At 36.5% G+C, this 13488-nt stretch overlaps 1 protein-coding gene across 5 annotated transcripts in view; it reads left to right on the top strand.

Annotated features, from left to right (window-relative positions):
- Nucleotides 1-13488, top strand: part of LOC116588466 (laminin subunit alpha-2) — a 640912-nt gene that overhangs the window by 420716 nt on the left and 206708 nt on the right. For all 5 annotated transcript variants that reach the window (XM_032339558.1, XM_032339559.1, XM_032339557.1 and 2 more), the window contains one exon: nt 2517-2651. In XM_032339558.1, coding sequence (XP_032195449.1) covers nt 2517-2651 — 135 coding nt within the window. The remainder of the gene's footprint in view (nt 1-2516; nt 2652-13488) is intronic.

Genomic DNA, 13488 nt, shown 5'->3' with positions numbered 1-13488 from the left:
TCTTGCATTGTCTCTTACTTTGCCAGCTTAGGAATCTGATCTACAGTGTTAGCACTAAAAGATTCACAAATCATCGGAGTTAATACACCTGCTCATTTTTTGGGTGGTGAAAACCACATTCTCAATGATGCCATGCAACTCCCCTGTATCCCTTAGAAAAAAGTTAACTTGTAAAATCAAGGCTTCCGTATTCATTGTGTCACAGTCTGTGTCACAGCCCTTTAAAAGGCACACATTACCAGCAGAGTGAGGCACGTACCAGTGATTCTCCATTCTGACTGCTTATTACACCCATCTAGGAGTTTTGAAACAAACCCTGACCCTACTCTCTACCCGTTTAGTGAGAATTTCTAGAGGTGGTGGTACCTGCGTGGCTCAGTCAGTTGAGCATACGACTCCTGGCTTCCGCTCAGGTGGTGATCTCAGGTTCATGGGATCAAAACCCACAGGAGGCTCCTCACTGGATGGGGAGTCTGCTTGAGATTCTTTCTTTCTCCCTCTGCCTCTCCCCACTCTCTCTCTCTCAAATAAATAAATAAAATCTTTTGAAAAAATTAAAAGTTAAAAAAAAAAAAAGAATTTCTGGAGGTGGAGCCAGGTAGCTTTTAAAACTCCTCGGATGATTTTATGTGCATCAAGGTTGGGAACCACAGAGACAGGTCTAGAAGCTTCCGTGCAGAGCTCCACTGGGAGCTCAGGCTCAGACTCCTATCACAGGTGCTTTTCTGCTTCATCCTGCTCTCTTTCCTGGGAAGAGTCATGGTAATAAGGGTAATTGGGTGTGTTAGAGTAAACTTCACCTGCCCACTGACCTTCAGATTTCAGTTTATAACACTGAATTATATGTAATTCCTCAATGAAAATTCCTATTTCTGAACTTTATTCTTCCTCTGAGACTTGTTTTAAACTTCTGTTTGAGGTATAAAATGGAGCTACAAAAACTCTCTGTGTGATTTGCATGTTTACACACACAGACACAGACACATAGACACACATACACACCAAAGCAAATACACCAGTAAGATAACAATAATTATATAGGTATCCAAGGATGAAATCCAGGTAAAGAAAATCCAGTTTTATTCTTTAATCAGCATATCAAAGAGCTGGAGCTACTCATACTGAGAAATATCTCTAAATATACTTTGAATGGTTTCTTCAGTTTCTTAAATTAATTTCTCAGCCATAATTTCTAGACCTTATTTGATAACAATAGAGCAATATGAACCTTGATTTTAAATAATATGAATAAATATTAAAATATATGTTGAAGTCCACCATAAGACAAATGAGACTCAAAATATTTTGAATACTCTCCCTGACTTTCTTTATCAGCTTGCTCAAAGCTGGGATATTATTTAATCTCATTAAAATTTCTTGTAGGCTGTGATAAAAGCAGAGAGACCCCATTGAATGCTAAATTGAGGTACTTTTTCAGTATCTAAATCAAAATAAGCGAGGGAAGACTGACTATTGATCTTTTTCTTTTTCCAAGGAGCCTTTTTGCAAATACAACTCTGGAGGACCTAGGCCACAACCAAAAGAAAACAGAGGCGTTAGGAAGTTCATATTGCATATGGTTTTTTCCTGCTTACTCAGCGATCATTCTTCCATCAATGGGAATAAGATATGCTATTTAAAAAAAAAAAAAAATTCCTACATAGTCAAGATGTTAAAACAGACCCTTTATAAACTTCATTAGGATCTGAGGAACTAAGTCTTACTTCTCACTCATAAATCAAACAATGTCTAATAAATGCAGTAGCTTTGCATATCAAGAGGACTGAGCTTGGAACCCAAGACCACTCTCATTACCTCTTCAGGGGCTACAGGCTTCCTTCCTGAAAGCCAGAGATTTTTTTTTTATACATTTGCATAATAAACCCGAATGAAGATGGAAGTCTTGATTCTGCATATGTCAGCTTTGCTAGCAGTTTTCTGTTTGCTCTAGGATTTTTATTGCAAAATGAAAAAAATAGATCAGGGAAAGATAAGTTTTATTGGTGGCCTAATATTCCCAAGACATGAGGATTTTAAGTTTCTTGCTTTTATCATCTTTAAATTATATCAATATAAAAAATGCAACCATGACACTTTTCTATTTATTTAATACTTCTCTGAGTCTCATTGGACATTAGTTATCCATCAAGCATAGCAGAAGCAGATTTTAAGTTGTCAAGGACATTGGAATTCTCTCTTTAGTCCAAATGACAATTTTATTAAAAAACAAACCTCTTTCTCAAGAAAAAGACTATTTGAAGCTTTTTCAGATTGAGTGGTATATGTAAATGACAGTTCTCCTTTGCCAAGATTTGAGGTCTAGGATGCCTTCTGTATATGTTAAGAACCACACAGAAATACACATTAGGAATCAAAACTGGTCCTTGTGTTTAGAAGTGATGTTGCCTTTAATTCAGGTAGAAGGAAAGAAGTCCTTTTTCACCACCAAGGAACCCAAGTATTGCTAAACCAAGATTCATAATTAGATTGTCTTAATTGCTTTCCTTTTCTTTTAGACATGCATGCCAGGATTTTATCGCCTGCAGTCTGAGCCGGGTAGCCACACTCCTAGACCAACTCTGGGCACCTGCGTTCCATGTCAGTGTAATGGACACAGCACCCTGTGTGACCCTGAAACCTCCAAATGCCAGGTATTTACCTGTGTCTTTCTTGAATAAGGTCCATGTGCTCATTTATCTTTACACATGCTCAGAGACCATGTGCAGAGGCGAACGATCTAAGTGACAGGGAACTTTGTGTGTGTGTGTGTGTGTGTGTGTGTGTGAAATAAAACATGGGAAAAAAAACATTAACCATATTATACATTTTTTAAAGTAATTAAAAATTGATCATTGGAAAAGCCACTGCTCATGTCAAGAAATAAAATATTAATAGCAGTTTAGGAGAACACCTGAGGACACTAAGATTTATTTAAAAATCATATGAGGGTTTTTTTTCTGATTACATGCAAAAATAAACTTACTAAAAATTTGGAAATGATAAAAAAATTTTGAAAAGATAAAAGTCACCGAAAATTCAACTAAACATTTAATATTTTAGGTATTAGAGTTCTATGAATTTTATGCATGTGTTTATACATAAGATTTATATAATACCATAGGTGCTGTTTTATGTTCCGCTTTTTAAATGTACCTATTCTGAATGTGTTAGGTTGCTTGATGTTCTTTGAAATGTTTAGTCTTTGATTAGATAGCCCATAATTTAAGCACTTCCCATAGAAGTGGTTCCAAGCTACTCTTGTTTTTTGTTGTTGTTGTTGTTATATTCATGCTAATAGCCTGCCCTCTAACACTGCTAACCTACCTTGAAACAGTCAGGACTCCAAGAAATTTAGGTTTGCCATGTCACAAGACAGAGTTCCCCAGACTCTAATCCTCACACAGGTCTGGACACCAGATTTGCTAAACCCGTTTCCCACCTCTGCTCATCTACTGAAACCCCTCCAGTGAGGCTTCTGGAACTCAAAGTGGAAACTCAGCAAATTCCACTACATATTCTCCCTCTTCCTTTAGAGTTCTCTTCGTTTTGCTGTCCCCGACATACCGCTCCCCCTAGAGCCTTCCAAGGGGTAGCTCTTGCCTCACACTCTGCATTTACCTGAGTCTGAAAGGAAGCAGGAGTCCTTACTCCTCACCACCATTTCCCTATCATCTTCCTTTCTCCCCCATTACAACACGTGGCTTTGAATCACATGCCCCTATCTATTTGCCCACCATACCTGCTCGTCCCTGTTCTCTACTAACCCTCAGGGCATCCACCTCATTCATTCCTTGAAGATCTTTCCTCTTTATCATTGCCATTCTCTCTAGCACTATTCTTATCATAATCCTCGGTGATTTTAGTGTTCATGACATTAACTCTTCCATACCCTTAACTCTGCTTCTTGTCCTCACTCCATAGTGCTGCTCCTGAACTTGTCATTACAAGAAAGTGCAATGCCTCCACAGTCCCAGGTCAACTGTCTTCTTCTTCAGCCATCATCTGTTTTCTCTCCAGTTCACTTCTTCTTGATATATCAGTTCCAACCTTTTTGGTGTCACCGTTGGTGCTCATGGCTTTTCATTGCTCCTTGGCTCCCTCAGGTCCTCCCTTTCTCAACCAGCTTAATATTCATGACCCCTCTTTAGTATCACTTCCTTATAATGTTCATTTCTCTTGCAACTCCTTTACTTGTTTTCATTCAGTTAATTCTAACACTCATTACATCCTCCGGCTCCATACCTGTGCCTTCTAAGCTGAATGTGGCTGCTGAGAAACAGGTAACTATGCTGTCTAGTCTCACCATAAATCGATGATTGCTCACTTCAGATTGACCCTTTGTGCTACTCTGCAATCATATCACTCTACTTCAGTCCATTCCCTCTCCCACATTTCTGGATGATTATTTCATACCTTCTCCTTCAAGCCCTCAAACCCCTCCCCCAACCGTTTTCCAGCCTTACTCTCAGTAGATGGTCATGCTTTCATTTCATTGAAAGATTAGGAGTAGTTGGAAGAGAACTAATAGAATCCCCCATTACCACATGTACCCACCATTCTGCATCTGTGTGCAGTTACTCTGACTCTTCATCATTTTGGATGAACTTTTCTTGTTTCTAGACCACATCTGCGCTTATGCTCTGGATCCCAGCCCTTTCTCTTGCTCAAGGACATCATTCTGCCCATCCCTATTTCCACTTCTCTCTTGCATCATCACTTTTTGTTTCTTCTGCTATCTTAAAAAAATAATAAAAATGTGGAAACAAACAAACAAACAAAAAAACCCAAAAATAGAGGCACCTGGGTGGCACAGTTGGTTGAGCAACAGACTCTTGGATTTTGCTCAGGTTCAAATCTCATGGGTCATGGGATTGAGCCATGTGTCTGGCTCCATGCTCAGTGGAGAATCTGCTGAAAGATTCTCTCCATCTGCCTCTCCCACCATGTACATGTATGTGCACATGCTCTCTCTATCTCTAAAATAAGTGGATGAATTTTTAAATATTTAATTTATTTATTTTAGAGATAGAGCATGTACAGGGAGAGGGGCAGAAGGAGAGCAAGAGAGAATCTTAAGCAGATTCCAGAGTGAGCATGGAACCCCACTCAGGGCTTAATCCCAGGACCTGAGATCATTACTTGAGCCAAAATAGAGTTGGATATTAAATCATTTGAGTCACCCAAGCATCCCATAAATGGACAGATCTTTAAAAACATAACAAAAAAAAAAAAGAATAAAAGCAAACTCTCTTGACTTCACTTTCCCTATTGACTTCTACTACTTAATTCCTCTCCTTATGTACAGTGAGGAGTTATTTATACTCCTTCTGTAGTTTCCTCCATTCTCTCTTGAATTACTAAAATCGGGCTTTTACCCCTGCCACTGTACTAACCAGTTAACTAATAGTCAGACATCAGTCTTCATCTTTCTTGATCAATCAGTAGCATTTTTTTTAAGATTTTATTTATTTATTTGACAGACAGAGACCACAAGTAGGCAGAGAGGCAGGCAGAGTGAGAGAGGGAAGCAGGCCCCCTGCTGAGAAGAGAGCCCAATGCAGGGCTTGATCCCAGGACCCTGAGATCACGACCCGAGCCAAAGGCAGAGGCTTTAATCCACTGAGCCACCTAGGCACCCCTAAATCAGCCATTCTTCTTAAAACTTTTTGTTCACTTGACTTCCCTGGACATGCTCTTCCAGGGATTTCTAAATCAGGTGACTACTCCTTCTGTCTTCATTGCTATATTTTCCTCCATACCTGAGATCTACATACTGGGGGTCCTAAGATTTAATCCTTGAAACAGTTTGCTTCTCTAACTTATACTCATTCGCAAGGTTATCTTACCCAAGCACATACCTTTCAGTACCTACACTGAGAAACCATGGTATTTACCATTGTTTCTGTGATTAAATTTTAGACCAGGTATTTAATTTCTCTAGAATTTATCCTGGTATGAGGCAGTATCTTTCTTCAGATATATATTACTTTTTTAAAATTTTATTTATTTTTACTTATTTTATTTAAATGCAATTTGTTAACATAAGTATATCATTAATTTCAGATGTAGAGTTCAGTAATTCACCAACAGCATATAACTCCCAGTGCTCATTACATCATGTGCCCTCCTTAATTCCCATTACCTATTACTTTAAAGAAACTTTCATGTATTAACATTTCCTTTTCTCCTTAATACATCATGGTATCTGAATTTATACAAATTTGTTTTATCCATATTAAGATATGCTTAAAGGATCATCTATTCTGAGCTATTTACCTTCTAGCTCTTATTAGGGTGCTCTGATCAAGTTCATTTTATACAAGTCATAATATCTGGCAAAGTAGGGGTGCTTGGCTCAGTCTGTTAAGCATCTGCCTTTGGCTCAGGTCATGATCCCCAGGTCCTGGAATCAGGCCCCACATGGGGCTCCCTGCTCAGTGGGAGTCTGCCTCTCCCTTTGCCTCTCCTCCACCCCCCCCACTCACTCTCTCTCTCTCAAATAAATAAAATCTTTTTTAAAAAATATGGCAAACTAAGGCGTTTCTTCTTTTTCTAATTTCTTGACTAGATGTAATTACATATCCTTCCAGACAACATTCTGATTCACAGTTTCAATCTCTTCTCCAAAAAATGTTACTGGAATTTTTATTGGAATGGCATTAAACCTATATGTAAAGAATTGCTGTTTTTACACTAATCAGTTATCTTCCCTCAACCTCGGAGTATAATATTCTTCTCCATTCAAACCATTTTGTGTCTCAGAGTATACTGTTTTTATTATTACCTATATAAATTACACATTTCTTATATTAAACTTATTTCTATATATCTTACATTTTTACTTCAATGGTGAACGTTACATTTTTTTCTGTTTCGATATATTTACTAACTTGTCATTACTGATAAACATTAACAGAATTGATTTTTGATATCCAACCACTTTTTTAGTTTTAGAAATTTCTCAGTTGATTCTTTCAGTTATTTTTATATTTATAATAATATTATTTACAGATAGTTATAATTGTGCTTTTCCTTGCCAGAAGGTATACCTGATATAATAGGTTATGTTTTTGCCTTAAGTCTTCTAAAAATGTTAAATAGGAGGGTAATTAGTTTCCTATTTTATTCCTAATTTTAATATGAATGCCTCAAGTCTTTTGTCACAAAGTATGATGCTAGTGGTTAGCTGAAGATAATTATTCTTTATCATGTTTAGAAAACTTCTTTTTTTTCTTGACTTAAGGATACTCCCTTTCAGTCAAGATAGGATATTAAAACTGATTATGGGCTTGTGAGGAGTAGAATAAAGGTAAAGATGCATTAAAGATATGCATTTTAGATATGAGCATATATTTCTTTTTACCTTAAACAGAATGATGAATGATATTATTGACTAGATGAATAACTGAATAATATTAACTATCCTTGAATTCTTGAAACAATTACTATATGTAGTAGTCTCTCTCTAATCAGTGTAGTAGTCTCTCTCTAATCTGTTGGCTTGTAAAATTCAATAAATAATTTCAAGAAAGGGGATTAATTTATATATCTTAAGTGAGAATTAAATGCATTGTTCTTCCTTCTTATGTAATCTTCACTGGTATTTTTTAACAGGTTATGTTTAATTCATACGATTTTTGTTGTTGTTTTAAGATTTATTTATTTTGAAGAGAAAAAGAGAAAGCATGAGTGAGGGAGAGGGAAAGAAAGAATATCAAACAGACTCCATGCTGAGTGTAAAGCCTGACACAGCACTCGATCTCAACACCCTGAGATCATGACTGGAGCTAAAATCAAGAGTTGGACCCTTAGCTGACTGAGCCACCCAGGCACTCCCATATGATTAATTTTAAAACATTCATAAAGGATACAGTTTAACTTCATCTTTTAGGATAAAAATTGTTTATACTGTCCTCTTTATAACAATTGGTTATTATAGCTATTTTTGTGCTACAGATTTTTTTTTTGAGATATCCCCAGATGAAGTAAAAAATAAATACATGTGCACATCAGATATGCACAGATAGTATAAGTTGCTATGCTCTGAATTCTTATATTTTCCTTCAGGGAGCACGTAACTTTAGAATTCAGGCAACTTTGTTCATGTTTGTAATAGCCCCAGGAGGCACACAGGAAATAGCTATTATTACTCTGATGCTATAACTGAGGGAACCTGAAGCATAGTGATTTCTTTGCTATGTGTAGTATGGATCCCAGTTTAATATGAACACCATTACACAGAGCAATGCCCTCAACTTTGGGTCAAGTGATCATAAGCATGACAGTGTGGTCAGACTGCTTTGGTTCCAATCCTCACTTCATCTTTTACGGGCTGTGAGAGACCAGTCAGTTATGTCACATCAGTGGGGTCTTAGTTTCTTCATTTATAAAATGAAGATAATAATCGTAGCTACTCAGAGTTTTTGTAAGGATTCGATGAAATATTGTATAAAGGGTATGGAACACTACTTAGTGCGTGGCAAGCTCCAGAGAAGTGATAGTGATGACGATGATGATGAAGATAGTAATTATCCTACCTGTTATCTATCATTCATAGTCCAAGAATCAATTGGGTGATAATTAATCAAAACATGTAAAAATCACGATCAGTGCTATGCTAGAATTCCTCACTTTTTTTCTCATATTGTTCTTCAAAAATATGGAGTAGAGAAGAATAACACTATAGAAAACTTTACAGTCTAAGTATTTCACCTTTTAAATAAAATCCACATCACTTAATAACTATTCTCTTCATAATTCCTAATGATACTTATCAGAGAACTGTTGCTTCACTCTAGGCATTAATATATCCTACACATAAATATGTTACTACTAATAGCCCAGTACTATTGTCCCATAAGGAAAATTTTCCTTAAGGAAACTTTTAAGGAAAGTGGAAGAGCAAAACCTCTTGTGGTTTGAACCCCAAGCCAGGGGAAAGCGGAGGTGAGGAAACAACTGCCATTCAGGATCCACACATACACCTAGTAGATAATTTCAGGTAGTAGGAAGGTAGATAGGTAGATAGATGATAGATATAGATAGGTAGATAGATGATGGATAGGTAGATGGATGGATAGATATACAGATGGGTAGTAGAAAGATAGCATTTCCAAGTTAATATAACACACACATCTGTATCTGTCTATATCTATATCTACAACTCTCTGTATATATATAAACACTATAGCCCTGTGGTTAGTATTATTTTTTGCAAAATTTTTAAAGGGAATGTTGAATTCTCCTCAAGCTCAGATAACTTTTTGCAGACCAAATAATTTGTGAAAATATTATTTTCATTCTATCATTTCTTTTTTTAAAATGAAAAGGAAAAAACAATCCTTGTTGATCAGCTCTGTTGTCTGAAACCACCAGTATCTGTGATTAAGTAGTTAGCCCTATATTTGGTAAACAGACTCATAACTAAAATCTACTGTTTTTAAGGTACTTTATAAACCCTACCTTACTGAATTTATCTAAAAAATCTGACTAAAATAGGGATTGTTGGCATTGTATTACAACTCTGAAAATTAATGCTTAGAAAATCTAAGTAACCTACAGAGCCTTAGCTAAAATGTATTAGAATCAGGTTTCAAATCCACTATAAAATGCTATCTACAGAGTGTGAGAGAGAATAAATACACTGTTATCTGATTAAATGATTTGATTTTGAAGGCTTAGGTGAATTCTATCTTAGAGTACTGATAAAATCTGCAGCATGGAAAATATTTGCAAAAATCATGAAATATGAAATTTACCATAGGATGAAATGCCACTCCAGGTTTATAAAGGAAAGTAAAATGTAGCAAGCATTGATTTTTTTTTTTGCAAGCACTGATTATGATCTCCAGTAAAACTTAAAGATTGCTTACTTAATATCTGTCAAGTGTAGAAAAAATAAGTGCTCATTAGAAATCAGTATAGGTTCACTCAAAATAAACATATGAGACTTATTGCTAGGGTTACTGTATGTAAAATACCTGAGATCCTTCCTTAATCCCATTATGATATTAAATTCATCAGAAAGTGTGATATATCATATCTCAAATTCAGCAAAAATAATAATAGCCCCCAAATGTTCTACCCTGTTTACATATGTGCCAGACCCAAAGCTGATCCCTGTAGATAGATTTTTTTTCTCATTTATTCTTATAGGAAACTTATGTGGTAAATAGAATTGTTCCCTCTTTTACAGTTGATAAACTAATGCTGACAGAAATTAAATAATTTGCTCAAGTCATAAGCCAGTAAAGATCAGATCTATGATCCAAACTCTGGTTTGTTTAAATAGGCATTTGATAGAATGTTTCTTGATATTTTCACAAACAAGTTTGAAGAGATGGGCCAGATAGTAACTTGTTAACAAATTTGATGACTGTAGAAGGTTCTCTGCACTGAAGAATGTGTGCTGGGTTGTAGATTCACATCTCCAATGATGAGACATAGGCTTTGTGTTTCAGCTAGCCCTGTTCAAAATCGTGATCAGTGATTTGGATGAGATGTATCAAAGAAAGCTGGAAGTGTTACCTAATGTATTAGATGGTGGTCAAGAAGCTGAAAGAGGGGTGCCTGGGTGGCTCAGTAGGTTAAGCCTCTGCTTTCGGCTCAGGTCATGATCTCAGGGTCCTGGGATCGAGTCCCGCATCGGATTCTCTGCTCAGCAGGGAGCCTGCTTCCTCCTCTCTCTCTCTGCCTGCCTCTCTGCCTACTTGTGATCTCTCTCTGTCAAATAAATAAATAAAATCTTTAAAAAAAAAAAAAAGCTGAAGGAGCCTGACAGGTAGACATATGAACCACAATTAACAATTAATATAAAAGATTCTGAACTTAGGTAGGCTCATTTCATTCTTCTTGTTCATTCATTCTTGTGGCACTTAATAAATATTTCCAATGTGCAGGTATTGCAGTAGCTGATGAAAAGATACTGAGATGAAGAATGCAGAGGACTTGCCCTCTAGGAGCTTATATTCTAGTGTTTAGGGAAAGAGCAGAGGAAATGATGTGTAGTAACAATTCCTGTGAAACAGGAGTTTTTACTTTACTGGGGAGTCATGTATACAAGATCCAGATCAGGGAAGGGAGTACAGTCACTGTATTTTCAAATCACAGGTAGAGACTTTAATATCTATTTTAAGAGAAATTCTGAGTGATAAAGATTATTAAATGTTTAACTTGAAGAGATTTAGGAAGTAATTGTATTTTGTAGATATTTGAGGACTTTCCTTGAGAAATGGGAATTAGACTTAATCTTCGTAGCTTCCCAGGACAGAACTTGGATCATTGACTGAAAGTAAGAATGAGATGTGTTTTCATTCAACATGAAGAAAAACTTCATAGCTTCTAATTGTACAAGATGAAAAGGGCTGCCTTATCCATTCATTCAATAATGTATTGAAAAAAAAAGTGGGTAGGCATCCCTTTAAAGAAAGAGAGCTAAGTTAAGCAACTTCTCACCTCAGATCTAAGGTACTATATAATATTAATGTTATATTATTTTGATTTAGTAGAGGAATATATACCACCAGTTTTCCCATGTGCAAAAAACCCCTACCAATATCATATATTCTAATCTATTATTGAAAAGGTACTAGAAAGTATACTACCACTCTTGAGAATATAATTAAACTTCTTTTTTTTTTTTTTAAAGATTTTATTTATTTATTTTATTTGACAGAGAGAGAGATCACAAGTAGGTAGAGAGGCAGGCAGAGACAGAGGGGGAAGCAGGCTCCCTGCTGAGCAGAGAGCCCGATGCGGGGCTCGATCCCAGGACCCTGAGATCATGGCCTGAGCCGAAGGCAGCAGCTTAATCCACTGAGCCACCCAGGCGCCCCGAGAATATAATTAAACTTCTTATCAGACATCTAAAATACAGGATATTTTCCTAGAGATTAATTTCTATAGAAGGTGAATATTGTGCTTCAAAGTAGACAGGAAAGTCATATGAAAGGTCTCTGTCAAAAAGTTTCAAAAATAGCATCATGATTTATGTGTTGTGTTTGTGGACCTAAACAGAACATTTGATTTTGTTAACCAAGTTTAGTATGTCAGCAACTCTGTAAAAGATCGACTGTCCAGAGAAGGCTAAAATATTTACTCGATCTGTGAAGAAATTATATAGAGTTGCAGGTGTAAGAGCAGCAAACCATATTTTTGTATCTCTGTATTTCTGGTAATGATCAACATTATCATTAAGTGTTTTGAGTCAATTATTAATGTTAGGTTATGTAAAATAATTCATTACGCAGTGTGTTTATTTTTAAATGCAAAATGCTGGGACATCTGGGTGGCTCAGCCAGTTAAGCCACTGCCTTCAGCTCAGGTCATGATCCCAGCGTTCTGGAATCGAGTCCCACATCAGGCTCCTTGCTCAGTAGGGAACCTGCTTCTCTCTCGGCCTCTGCCTGCTTGTGCATTCTCTCTCTCTCTGACAAATAAATAAATAAAATCTTTAAATGCAATGCTGATAATTGTATAAGATCCTGCCTATTCTTTGGGGACATAGTTATTCACTTAACTGTAACATATGTTCTTAAAACACTCTCCAGCTAACTCACAATTTGACACCTTGCTGAATGATTTAGACTGGAATTTATGGATAATTTATCTCAGAACCATTATCTCTTGCCATGCTGTTCTTAAATATGGAATGGCTATTTTATTGCTAAAATACTGGTTCTTTTGGATGGCCGAACAAAAGAAGATCATGGTACTTATATAACCAATCCTAATTCAGAATACAACAAATTATCTTGTTCTATTAATCATATTTCTATAAAGTTATTAGACTGAGACTTGGCCTTTTTCATCTTAAGGAGACCGACCAGTTTGATCTATACTTCCTATATTGTACATTCAGCCATGCAGAATAGTCATCAAATGACTACCATGATTCAGTCTAGTGTTGAGCTAGAAGGAGCATTTAGCCCAGACTTGGGACATCAGGGAAAGTTTATCAGAGAAAACAACATTTAAAATGAAAGCTGACTTGAGTAGCTGCTAACCAGGTAAGTGAAGGGCTTTGCATATAAGAAGTCCCAGAGGAAAGAGAAAGCATGAAATATGAGAATTTCAAATGGTCCTCTATGGCTTTCACACAGCATACGAAGGTGGCAGTGGCTAAAGGTAAGGCTGGAGGGGTAAGCAAGCAGATGAGAAAGGGATTTCTTGCCATTCTGTAAAGTATATAATTCATCCTGAGGGCAATGGAGAACTAGTGCAGACTTTCCAGCAAGAGAAAGGCATGGTTTGAAAAGTTCTGTAGGATGATCATTCTGATTGCAGTGTGGGGAAATCATTGCATTAAAAAAAATAAAATTAGAAGCAGGATCTTTAGCTAAATTCTGTTCCAGTAAGCCAGGTAAAAATAAGACTAGCCCGATAAAAAATAGTAGGGACAAGGAAGTAAACAAACAGAGAGTAATAGAATCATGGAACACACTGATCAAATAGGCTCTCTGGGATGAGAGAGGCCTTTCAATAGCTGGC

The sequence above is a fragment of the Mustela erminea genome, chromosome 4 (genome assembly GCF_009829155.1).
Source record: "Mustela erminea isolate mMusErm1 chromosome 4, mMusErm1.Pri, whole genome shotgun sequence".
NCBI lineage: Eukaryota > Metazoa > Chordata > Mammalia > Carnivora > Mustelidae > Mustela > Mustela erminea.
Note: the sequence above shows the minus strand (reverse complement) of the source record. Positions and strands in the feature narration are given on the sequence as shown.